Here is a 12,730-nt window from a genome sequence, read left to right as displayed (position 1 = left end):
AAGGTTCCTAGTTAGATTTTAGCAAAGGACAAGAAATGAGGAAATTGAAGATACGCTTTGCCTTTCAGCTACGCAGAGCTGCCTATAGACCATGCTCCACATCCTATGCATTATCTGGATAGAAACCACAGGTTATCCTTCCCTTTAGCTTAAGTATGCTGAAATGTGACCATGTAAAAATTACTTAATGAGGAGCCATGAATTTCCTTCTCCATTTAAAATTAATTTAATTTGCTCAATTCTTTCATAGAACTACTTTTGCATTCTCTTTGTGGGGAAGTTATCCAATTACAAATCAATAACTGGGAAAACTGAAATGGTAAAAACCAAAGCACCAAAACAGCTTAGGAACTTACAATGTCCATTCCCGAAATGAAGTCTTTTTTCATCTGCATTGTGTTTTGACTTGTTATAGCCACAGAACCTGGAGGTTAAGTCAAGGGAAGAGAACACAGAAAGAAAATATACTTAAGCAATTATCTATGCGCAGAATGTGCAAAGCACAAAAAAGTAAAGCATTTTCCTCAAACAATTAAATGCTTTAGTGAAAGTTTAATGACTTCATATTTTCTAAATCCTTTATAGAAAGCCTCTTTCTCTAGGGACTCTGGAAAGCTGCCTAATGAGGAGATACATAGAGCTGATTCCCCACTGGGCAGACCCCTTCAGCTTAGTTTTTATAATAGCCTTAGAAAGTGTTTATAGTTTTTTTTTTTTTTTTTTTTTTTTTTTTTTTTTTTTTTTAAACAACTGCTGTTAGAATGAATGAAGGGTAAAGTCTCCATTGTTAGTGATTAGCGCTATGCTGTGTTACTAGTGTTCTGGGTGAGAAAGTGGCAGGGAAATCTGGGGCGTATTTGAAGAGTGAGAGGATAATTGGAAAAAGAAAGTAAAAACTACAAGTGAGGTCAAGAGAGAGAGGAGAAGTGGAATGTGTTGAAGAGTGGGGCAGGAATTTAATGGAGGAAAGAAAAATCAAAACTAAAAATGGAGAAAGAAAAGAAAGGGAGGAGACAAAAGATCTAGATCTAAGTGGAGACATGCTTATTTGTTAAAATACTTCATGGACCACAACCTTTGGATTTTAGTGGTCACTGAGGGGAGCAGGCAAAGCAATAATGAAAGTGGTAAAAGAGCCGGTGAACTCACCTCCCAATCAAGACGTAGGTGACGACCGTGAGCAGGATAATCGCCACCGCCGCTGAAATGGCAATCATCACTACTTGGCTGTTTTCCCCAGAAATGGAGAAAGCTGTGAGGTAGAGGAGAAAAATAAGAAAAGGCCAGGCATTAACACACCAAACTAACATCTGCACAGAAAAACCATATTTACACTGGTTTTACCTGAAATATGGCTTACTGCTTAAGACAGTGTAGACAGAACTCATTTCGTGTAAAAAAAAAAAAATAGATATTTCTTACAATGTGCTTGAAATTTCTAATTAATAAGATAAAGTATTCTGTTTCAATGGCAACAATCAAACACACCTTGAGTGCCTAGCGTGTGAAATATCCTGGGCTGGTTTTGTCTATCCTCACTACAGAGAAACTCACTGGATAAACCAAAAGTTACCAGAGGCACATAGAGAACAGGTAAGAGTTCCAGGAACAAAATGATAAAAACAATCTAATCAAGCTTGTTTAGCCTCCAATATCTAGAGTTATTTAAGTGTTTTACAACACATACCACCAACAAATTGTTCTTCTCCCTGTATTTCCTACCTTTGTGAATGGCCCATTACTCACTCACTCACCTAGATGAGGTGTTGGCAAAAAAGGCCCAGGGATCAAACCTGGCCTGCCACCAATTTTTGTAAAGCCCAGGAGTTCACATTATTTTTATATATTTTTTTAATGTTTGTAAAAAGTTAAAAGAAGATTTCTTGACACATAAAAATTATATAAAATTCAAGTTTTGGTGCATAAGTAAAATTGCTTTGGAACACAACCACATTCAATTGTGTATTGTCTTTGGCCACTTTTATGCTACAATAGCCAAGTTGAGTAGGAACAACAGAGACTATACACACAAAACCTGACATATTTATTATCTGTCCCTTTACAGAATAAGCTTACTGACCCTTGAGCTAGACCAATGCTTCTCTAACTTCAGTGTTCATTCAAACCACTTGGGAATCTTTTGGAAAAGTTGTTTCTGATCCAGTTGGTCTAGAATGGGGACCAAGACTGTACTTTTCTTGTGAGCTCACAGTGATGCTGATGCTGCTGACCCAGTCAACATTTTGAATAGCAAAAATGTAGATCATGGGCGCCTGGGTGGCTCAGTGGGTTAAGCCACTGCCTTCGGCTCAGGTCATGATCTCAGGGTCCTGGGATCGAGGCCCGCATCGGGCTCTCTGCTCAGCAGGGAGCCTGCTTCCCTCTCTCTCTCTCTCTGCCTGCCTCTCCATCTACTTGTGATCTCTCTCTGTCAAATAAATAAATAAAATCTTTTAAAAAAAATGTAGATCATAAACATGAAGTCATCTTGTCTTTTCCCTTTTCTGATCACTCAATATCTAATTAATTACCAAACTCTTTGAGTGTTTTAGTTTATGTCTTCATTTCTTTTCTGGATTACAATTAGAAATTCCTAATTGGTCTTTATTTACGTGGCCATCAGTGTATTCCTTCTAAACCATGAATTTGACCATGTCATTCTCCTGCATAAAAGTTTTGCAGGGCTCTCCATCACTTTTAAGATAAAATGCAAATTCCATACCAGAGCAGGTAAAGCCACTTAAGATCCTAGTCCTTGTCTCTACCCCCAGCCTCAGCTACTAACAAACTCCATAAGCATCCTGATCTCTAGACCTTCTAAAAATATGCTCCGCTCCTGGAACAACCCCTTTCACATGCTCATATTTTAACATATATTACTCTTGTAATAAATGTGGGTGCACAAATGAATGAGGGATGTATCAAAACAGCTTAGAAGACAGAGTTTGATTATTTGAATACCCTCTCCTCTCCAGAAGCCAGTATCAGATGTTCAGCCTCATCAACATCTAACTTTTGGAAGGTTTTCTGGAAAATAACGCTGCTTTAGGAACAGCTAAATGATACAAATGAAGAGACATGGCAAATAGGCTATGAGAAGTTTCCTCAGCATCTGAAAAAAAGAGCTCCAAGTGCAGCAGGATGGCATCCTCGTAATATAAACTGCTTCAAGCACTTTATTCTTTACTACCAGCAAACTGTTGTTTACACCACTGTGGCAGTCATGGGAGTGCCTGCTTCGATCTCTCTGCTGCCAAGCCTGCAGTGGCAGACAGCCTCCAGCTGCTGCCCCTTCAGGACCTACCGCAGCCTCCATGCACGGGCCATGCTCCCCTCCATGACTAACCACCCTAGGGGACCAGAGCCAGGCCCTCCCTGCTCAGTGCAGGACTCCTCAACAGCAGTCTTTATTCTGGGGCTCCCCATGGGCTTGTGAGACCCTCCGAGCTGCACTGCTGTCTGAGGCTCCTCCTTCTCCATGCTTCTCTTTCCCTCCAGCTCTTCACAGACAGCTGACCTACATCCCAGCCGGAGGTGCTGCTTGACCACTTCTGCTCTTCCCGCCTGTTTCCCCTACCTGCATCTCCCCCTGTAAAGCTATTGTAATTCCATCTTCACATCTGCTTCCCAGAAGACCTGGACTGATACATCCCCATGCATGGGACATTGATCTGTGATTAGTCTGCAAAATAACTTAACATAGTGATTCAATAATGCTCCATAAACCTATAATAATAACTCGATCGCATGCTTTCCATTTTGTACCCTGTAATAACTTATAAAGCCCAGCAAGTTCTACATTCTCTGTACATTTTAGCCAGTTGATAAAATAAAGGTCAGTGAAACTGGGAGGGGAAACATGATAGAAGGAAGAGGACTTCTCGATTTCTTTTTCTGTCACAGGCAGTAGAACATCTCTGCAATTTCCTCTAGCTCTAAATAGCTATGAATCCTGGAGACTAAAGCACATAATCAAACTGATCATTTTTGCTGGTGAAATTAGCAAACACTTTAATGAGTAATATTGACTAAATGCATAACAGAGTTGTCCAATGACTTTATGTGGCATGCTGCTAAACATTGATATCTATTATGTGTCTTAGAAACTCATTTTGAATATTTAATCCCACAAGCAAACTGCTTCTCCTGTTTCTAGCTAGGCACTGCCCATTTTAGTATAGCCTATACATACTGCCAGCTTCCTCTCCCTAAAGCAGGCTGGTTAGGAGCTCGTTCTTATGAACCAGAATGCCTGAATTTGCACTTATTTGTTGTGTGACATAATATCTCGTTGTGAGGATTAAATGGGATTAAATGGGCTAATGCAGTTAAAACACTTAAAACAGTGCCAAAGCATGTAGTAAGTGCTTAATAAATGTTACATATTTTTATTATTTCATTTCCTCAGTGAAAAACTGGCAAAAAGTGCTGTGGATTCCGTGTCTGCCCACTGAGGGTTTCTAGACACTTGACTGTGTTTCCAAGCATGCCACAGTTTCATACTCTTCGTCCTTCTTGCTTTGAAGATGTTGCCTTGGCTCTAGGGATGCTTCTTTACTCCTATAAACTCTACCACTTCAACATTACATATATATACATATTTAATTAATTAATATGTACATATATAAATAATATATTAATAAATATATTTTTAATATGCAATCACAGCACTGGATCAGTACTCCAAAACTTGAAGATTGTAGGGTCATTGACCCCACTTATTGGCTATACAACCTGAGAAAAAAACCATATAAACTCTGTGTCCTAGGCCACATAAAAAGGAAATAATAGTATTTGAGTAGCTTACAGAACAGGACCAGATAAAATGACTTATAAGAATGCTTAATATATTATCACATAAATACAGGGTTCTAGTATCAGACCCGTAATTTACCAATGGTATGGTTTTGGAAAACTTGCTTAAACCTCCCTATTTCTCAGTTTCCTCATCGGTAAGAGGAAGATGATAATCACTGTAAAAAGTAAGACATTTTAACCAAGTTCAAAAAATATTATCTAAATTCCAGGTAAAGATATACTTTGTTCTATAGAAAATTATGTATATGTGTTATGAATGAGAACTTTTCATATAATTTTTAAAAATAAAAACTAGAAAAATTAAAAAAATAAAAAGTACAATAAATAGCAAATTGTTAAAAGAAATCCAACATGAGACTTTATATATATAATATATATAAATATTACATAATAAATAAATATCAATATATAACAATTAAGACTCTTAAGTTCTTAGAATTTTAAGAAGATATCATTTTGATTAAAAAAAATAGAAACTTAGGGGTACCTGGGTGGCTCAGTTGGTTAAGTATCTGATTCTTGGTTTTGGCTCAGGGCATGATCTCAGGGTCATGAGATCGAGCCCCACATCAGGCTCCACACTCACTGGGGAGTCTGCTTGAAGATTCTCTCACTCTGCCCTTACCCCCATTCTCTCTCTCTCTCAAATAAATCTTAAAAAAAAATAGAAAGTTGATTTTTGTCTTTTTTTCCCCGGCTAAGACAAAAAATACTTTTTTTTCCTCATCTATATTTAAGGGCTGGAATAATTCTACGCTGAAGCAGCAAGAGTAAATTGAGTTTTTTTTCTTTAAATCAAACTGAGGGGAGACTGAGTGACTCAGTCAGTGAAGTGTCTGCCTTCAGCTGAAGACATGATCCAGGGTCCTGCAACTGGCTCCCTGCTGAGCAGGGAGTCAGCTTCCCCCACTCTCTCTGCTCCTGCTCCTGCTCGTGCTCTCTCTCGGGCTCTCTTTTTTGCTCTCTCTCTCTTAAGCAAATAAATTAAATCTTTAAAAATAAATAAATAAATAAATCAAGCTGCTCAACTCAAAGATTTTTATAAATGAGGAGGAGGTGTTAAAAAGCTCATCTTTTCCTTATCCTCTCTTCAACTGCTCTATCAATCAGTGGAAGTATTGCAAATATAAAACTTATCTGGCAAAACCCCAAGACCCTATAGTTTTCAAATGGGATTATTTCTTCAACCTCAGACACGGAAGCCTCAGAAGTGGTTCATGCAGAAGGCCACCCCAGCAGTATCTGTAATAAATCTGGAGTCACATTCATGTATTGGAATTTGTTGTTCCCTTTGCATATTTACATAGCAGATAGAGTTAAGTGCTGATTAAGAACATGCATGTGTGGAACATAATGAAGGTTTATCTAATGGTGATCTGACCCTCCTGTCCCTCAATATGCCTAAGTTCTACTACAGGGATATAATGAACATTTATTTCTTTCTCTTCCTGGGATTTGTGATCTTTCTTGGTAAAGCAAATGTAGATTTTGTTGTTGTTCACTTAAATATCATTTAAAAGTTTGATAGAAAAATTCAATTTGTAATCATTTCAGAACAAGAAACTTTTCTGCAGTGACCCTGGCAGGCTCAGTTGGTGGAGCACGCAACTCTTGATCTCAGGGCTGTGAGTTCAAGCCTCTTGTTGGGTGTAGAGATTATTTGAAAATAAAATCTTAAAAAAAAAAGAAAAAGAAAAAAGAAACTTGTTTTGTACTACTTAAACATTAACAAAAAGATTTATAACTACTAAAGTCAAATTGCAATTAAACTTTTTTATTGTGTCACCTAAAATTTTAAATTTGTTTTTAAAACTTGTTCAGATGTACTTTTATGGCAATTTGTACCATTTCATTTTGAATTGTCTCAGAGAATGATTTCTCCTTGGAACCTAGTCCCGGAGTGAAGACTGTTCGGAGAGGAATCCTGCATTAGTCGGAAAAGGCCTGACACCAGTCCCCTTGCAGTGTTTAGTCCACAAGGGAAGTGTGGCCCGTGCATGGTGGCTGTGGTGGGTCCTGAAGGAACAGCAGCTGGAGGTTGTCTGCCCACTGCAGGGGTGGCAGCAGGGAGATCCAAGCAGGCACTCCCATGACGCCACAGTTGGGTAAACATGTATATCCATCACGGAGGATTAGGAGAGGTCTTGAAGTATAGACTTGTGCTTTTGAGGATGGCAGCTCCCCTTTGAGTTAGAAGAATTGCCATGTTTCAGCTGTGAGCTAATAATTTCTAAGAACACTAGATTATCAGTGCCTTGCAGGAGGTACAGCTTGTTATTATAAGAAGCATTTCTAATCACCTGACCAAAAGTGTGCCATAAAATAACTACCTGATAGAGTAACTATTACACTAACTTGAACAGTTTTTATAATTTATGTTAATCTTCAATGTTTCTATTAGATATGGATTGTGGGCATAATAAAAATATTACTGTACCAAAGCCAACATGATTTTAATGTCATGAACAAAATATTTAGATAGGAAATATGCATGCTAGGAGAAATGGCAAATTGGAAAAATCAGAAGAGATTACTGGGTTTCCTTTCAGGACAGTGCTGGCCATTGTCAGACCCTTCCCAGATAGTCTCTTTCTAAAGGGTGTTCATCTTTGATTGCCTTTCTAGGCTATTTTACAACTGAATTTAAGTTGCAGACAACAGAGTGATGTATATAATTTCTCTCATTATAATTAAAATAAAACATTCACTGGAGACATTAATGGTTTATGTGCAGTAGAAAAGATTACTTCAATCATTACATTTGTTGTCCTATAGGATATTAGTCAGTTTGGGGCAAATTAGTAAATTTGTTTAAGTATTCCTGATAGCCTATATAGATACACACACAAATATGTATTTATATGTATATATGTATCTGTTCTTCAAATTTTCCTTTAAACCTGTTTAATCTAAAAAAATAAATAAACCAGTTTAATCTTTTGGAGGACATAATGAACATAAATAAACTATAGATAAATATATAAGTCTCCTCATTAATTAATAAACTAAATAAAATCCTTAGCTTGAATGTCTGTTCACTCTGTCTTAGTACCGCGGCCATGATATTAACTTTTTAAACATTATATTTCAGCAGAGGGTTTTTCTAATACAAAGCAAATGCATTTGAAGAAAAGAGAAATACCACTGGGAAAATGTTTGCCAATTTTAGATGTATTTATGCCAAATTTGGTGTCAGACACATAAGACTATCCAAACTGCCTGTGAATGTGAATGAGGTGATAAATCACGATTTAGAAAATCCTCAATCTCCAAGTGACACAAGATTGAATGTGTTAAGGATTAAAACAATATTAAAATCCTCATGGATATCAGCAAGTTTGTGTGTGTGTGTGTGTGAATAATTCACTGAATTATGCAATGAACCCAGAACATCTGGATTAACAAGTACTGAGAGTATGTTTCCATATTACATAATTTTCCTCAAAGCAATTTATGGCCAGTAGAGGACCCGTAGCATTTCAGCATTCGAATATGTTTGGTGTGTAAAAGAGAAAAACAACAACACAGATGCATACCCACACAAACATAAATCTGCAGACTCAATACCATACAAATTGTCAAATATTTCAAGCAATTTACTTTTAGTGTATCTCAATACGTAAATATTTTCTAAATGTTAACGATTAAAATTTAGAGAAAATGAGAATGAATTATCAGACACCTTTACAGCAGCCCTCCCCCAATACATGACGCTGAAATAATACGTACAGTCCGGGCTGGTTTCAAACTCAAACTTGCGACTGTTGGTCCCGTATCCAGCTGCCGTTCGGGCTCGGATTTGGAATACGTAAGTAGTGTCAGGCTTGAGGCTACTGATGGTAACATTCGTGCCTCTTGCCCTCAGAATGGTATAACTTGTCTCTTGCTCCTGCTTTGAGGTAAGAAAAAATCATGTTAAAACCAAATCTCCATAATGCTATCAAATGATAAAAAGGTGAACCACTCAAAACCAGTTCTTTCAGATTTTAACACAGAGCATAAGACATAGAAAAGAGACGACAATCATTTCACTCTCTGAATGCAGTAGAGGCATACAGAATTTCCTAACTTGGGTAAAATGATTTGTGTCCTGCACATGAAGCAGGGAAAGTTTTCTTTCTTACCAGTTCGTGAATATGCCAGTGAAAATATCTTTTCTTCCAAGCTAAGTCTGAATGAAAGCTTTGATCTAATTTCAAAAATAAACTTAACAATGAAGAAAATACTCCTGTGAATTAAACTTAATAGGAATGCCCTACTGATTCTCAGAAAAATATTTTTTATCGATTATGAAATATTAAACTCAGAAAAGGTCCAGGTTTTAGTATATGTGCTGCTGAAGCGAGCACAAGTCCAGGTTTTATATATAGCTCTATATTCATAACTTTCTCAGCATCAGTTATATGTGCATTGTATTTATGCTAAGTCACTGTGGTTTAGTAGAGACAAATATCTCCAGATTAGAGATATTTCCCCAAAGGATCTCCATCAGGGGATCCTTTGTATATTGTATACAAATTGTATATTAGGGGATTCATGGTGCACATTAACAGGAAAGTTTTTTTGTGTCAAGCCTTGTATAGAAAAAATGGATTTACACAGAATTGTGTTTTTCCCCTAAGGTACATTAATATACACGGAGTATTTTATGGGGAACCTGATTTTGAACAATGGTGGAATGTCCCTGCACCTGGGGTGAGGCCTAGAGTGGATATCCTTAACCAAAATGACATAGAATATTATAGAAGAAGTGTACATTACAGATATTTTGTGCTAACTAGTTAAAGATGCTAGTTATGTACTAGATAGCATGTAAGCTGGCATATTAGAAAATGAAGATGATCAAATATATTTATTTTACAGAAATAATTATTTCATTTGTGAAAAAAATTGTTGAGCCTATACCCAAAACTTGACTCTGCTCATCACCGTTAGTGAACTAGTCAAGAAAGCTAGACCTTACAAAGCTTAAATTCTAGGGAAACATTCAAAATATTTCCAAGTATTATATACATTTGGGAATAATTTTTAAATTTATGTATGTCTAATATAAATATTTATATAAGCAGATATTAAAGATAATATTGCATGTACATTTGTATCTAGTTTTAAAATGCTTAGGGAATAATAAATAGATACAGCCATTTTTTCCCTGCCACTTGTTAATATTATTTTAATACAAGGATGTGCATTGTACTTTGTTAGTAAATTTGAAAGTTCAGAATTTTTTTATGTTCATACTAGATACAAATATAAATTAACTGCATTTTTTAATTGGCCCTGTAGATCTAAAGTTTAGGTGTGTCTTGGCTTTGCTATCCAGTCTGAACTGAGAATGTGTCATTATTTTTCTTTTTATTTTGTTGCATCGTCTATAAAACATGGATTGTTACATTTGCCCAAACAATCTTGTCACACTTTTAAAAATAGAAGATCATGATCAGATGACTATTTCACAGTGCTATCTACAGAGGAGGACCAAAAGCTAGCATATAAGTTATTTATACTAAGACTTTAGCACAATGAAGTTGATTAGGTCTCTCTTTTCTTTCAAGGAAAGAGACGTTCCTTTTCCCACATGGGACAGTATGGAAAAAAAAATGGCATCACACTTATGAAATACATTAACCTCAATAAACAGAATAACTACACAATGCAAATGAATGTTTATACATTACGCTTTTTTGCCAACTGATCATACCGCTAATTCTCATGTCTCTAATAATCCATTCTCATGTAGAGCAAGGCATGTAATACAGGAAAACACACTAAAGGAGGAGTCATGGCTGCCAGGATTCAAAACCGAGACCTTTCACTAGCAATGAGGCTGTGAGAAATTCAAATAATGCCACTGACTCCGTTTTCTTATTTGTGAATGAACCCAATTATCAAATTTCATAGGATCATCAGACAACTCAAAATAAAATCATGTACACAAAAGTGTTCTATAAAGTATTACATAAATGCACAATTTGATTTTAAGTCATTTGCAAATATTTTTCAGCTGCCCACAAATATGTTTTATTCACATTAGTAGCTATAAAACCATCCAGCTCTGATAAGATTTGAATATCTTACTTTCGAACCTATCTATAATTTATAACCAGGGAGAAATAAGTACCATTTAGAGGTGATGAAATACTATAGCCTAAATTCTACTTATAAATAATCATGTACCTATTTTTATAATTGTATTACAGAACCACAATTTTATGACATGGAGCAAACTTATCCATTCACTCCCACCTTCCAAATTACCTTGAAAGTATCAAGAAAGCTTTTCATTGCCAGTTCAGTAATACAATGGCTTTGCTATTAGTTCAATGTTCCCATCTGTACTGAATGAAATTCATGTGAATGTGAAGGTCAGGAAGTGATGCTGAAGGCAATGTACTAAGGAGAAGCTCATCAGTAGGCTAAGGAATCACTGTGAAATAATTGGTAGAACAGGGGTCTCAGCAGAGGACATAAATGTCATTTCTAATGCCATAACTAGATGGCTTAAGTTTGGTACTGACATCTTCGCTGTGACATATTGTTCCAGAATGGGGGATATTTGACACAATTATTTCAAAACCCCCCCTACTGATAAATCAAAGGTATCACATACCAGAGTTCCAAAGAGCTTTACCGCTTCTTAGCAACACCATTGGGTTCTTTGCAAGTACACAGCTCATGAAAAGATTACCTCTTTCCCTACACAACCCAACCCTTTAACATCATCTCCCCACCTTTTCATAGTATTTGACCTCGTAGTCCAATATGATCCCATTAGGGTGCTCAGGTTCCTGCCAAGATAAAGAGATGCTGTTTCTGGACGTTCGATCCTTCTTAATCGTCATGACAGGCGATGGAGCTGTAGAGAAACAACAGGAAGGGATCGTGAGAGGACACAAATCAATCCAATTAGGAAGGGTGGTAAAGGAGCCCAGAGGAAGAAGGGAACAAGCAAATGCAGGCCATCATTGCTCTAATCTTTGGCAAGAAAGCACTATTTCCATTTCAAAGGCTCTGGAGTATTAATCTGGCCCCATATCAAGCCTCAGCAGCTGGATTATAGCCCTGGTACATACAGGCCTATGGAAAATGAGCTGAGATTTTCAGCTGTTGGTGGACTAGTGGCAAGTGAGCAGATGTTTTCAATCTGCTACTATAATGTAAGCAATGAAATATATTTGATATATTAAAAAAAGAACAAAACATCAGGGCTACCTATTTGTTATAACATTGCAAAGTTATTAATGCCAGATTCTGCAGCTCATTGATAACATTTTCATATGCAACTCAGTAAGAGGAGGACTGGAATCTATTATGCAAAAGGAGTCCCATGGTACCTATAGGTAATAATAATATTTAGTGTATTGTAAATGGACAGGGCTTAGAACATATTATAGTAGGTCTTTACTTTACACAAAAATCTTTCATGAATAAAAATATTTATCAGGAAACAATAATCATCTGCTTTTGTATTTTTATTTCTTAAAATGAAAATATTTATTAAAAAGTACAAAGGAACTGACTGCTCTTTGTGTCACAAATCTCTGGATATATACTGAGGTATCTTATTGGGTGTGGACTCTATATTGATTATGTTTTGCTATGCATTATCAAAAGTACAGAATAAGAATAAAAAGCATCTGTTTGGATTAGATATCATACAATCACCCTCATTTCTAATGGAAGATTAAATATATTTTAAGTGATCTCCCACTTTAAATCCTTCCATTAGGGGTGCCTGGGTGGCTCTGTGGGTTAAGCCGCTGCCTTCGGCTCAGGTCATGATCTCAGGGTCCTGGGATCAAGCCCCACATCGGGTTCTCTGCTCAGCAGGGAGCCTGCTTCCCTCTCTCTCTCTCTGCCTGCCTCTCTGCCTACTTGTGATCTCTGTCAAATAAATAAATAAAATCTTAAA

General features: G+C 36.7%; 1 protein-coding gene across 2 annotated transcripts in view; it reads right to left on the bottom strand.

Moving 5' to 3' along the window:
- The window catches only part of EPHA3 (EPH receptor A3), a 378,318-nt gene that overhangs the window by 72,831 nt on the left and 292,757 nt on the right, over positions 1 to 12,730 (bottom strand). The window contains exons 6-9 of one of the 2 annotated variants that reach the window (XM_047722433.1): positions 11,550 to 11,674; positions 8,548 to 8,710; positions 1,150 to 1,252; positions 357 to 424 (exon numbers count right to left, since the gene is read on the bottom strand). In XM_047722433.1, coding sequence (XP_047578389.1) covers positions 357 to 424; positions 1,150 to 1,252; positions 8,548 to 8,710; positions 11,550 to 11,674 — 459 coding nt within the window. The remainder of the gene's footprint in view (positions 1 to 356; positions 425 to 1,149; positions 1,253 to 8,547; positions 8,711 to 11,549; positions 11,675 to 12,730) is intronic. The other variant, XM_047722443.1, reaches the window with a different exon arrangement.

The sequence above is a fragment of the Lutra lutra genome, chromosome 1 (assembly GCF_902655055.1).
Source record: "Lutra lutra chromosome 1, mLutLut1.2, whole genome shotgun sequence".
Taxonomy (NCBI): Eukaryota; Metazoa; Chordata; class Mammalia; order Carnivora; family Mustelidae; genus Lutra; species Lutra lutra.
Note: the sequence above shows the minus strand (reverse complement) of the source record. Positions and strands in the feature narration are given on the sequence as shown.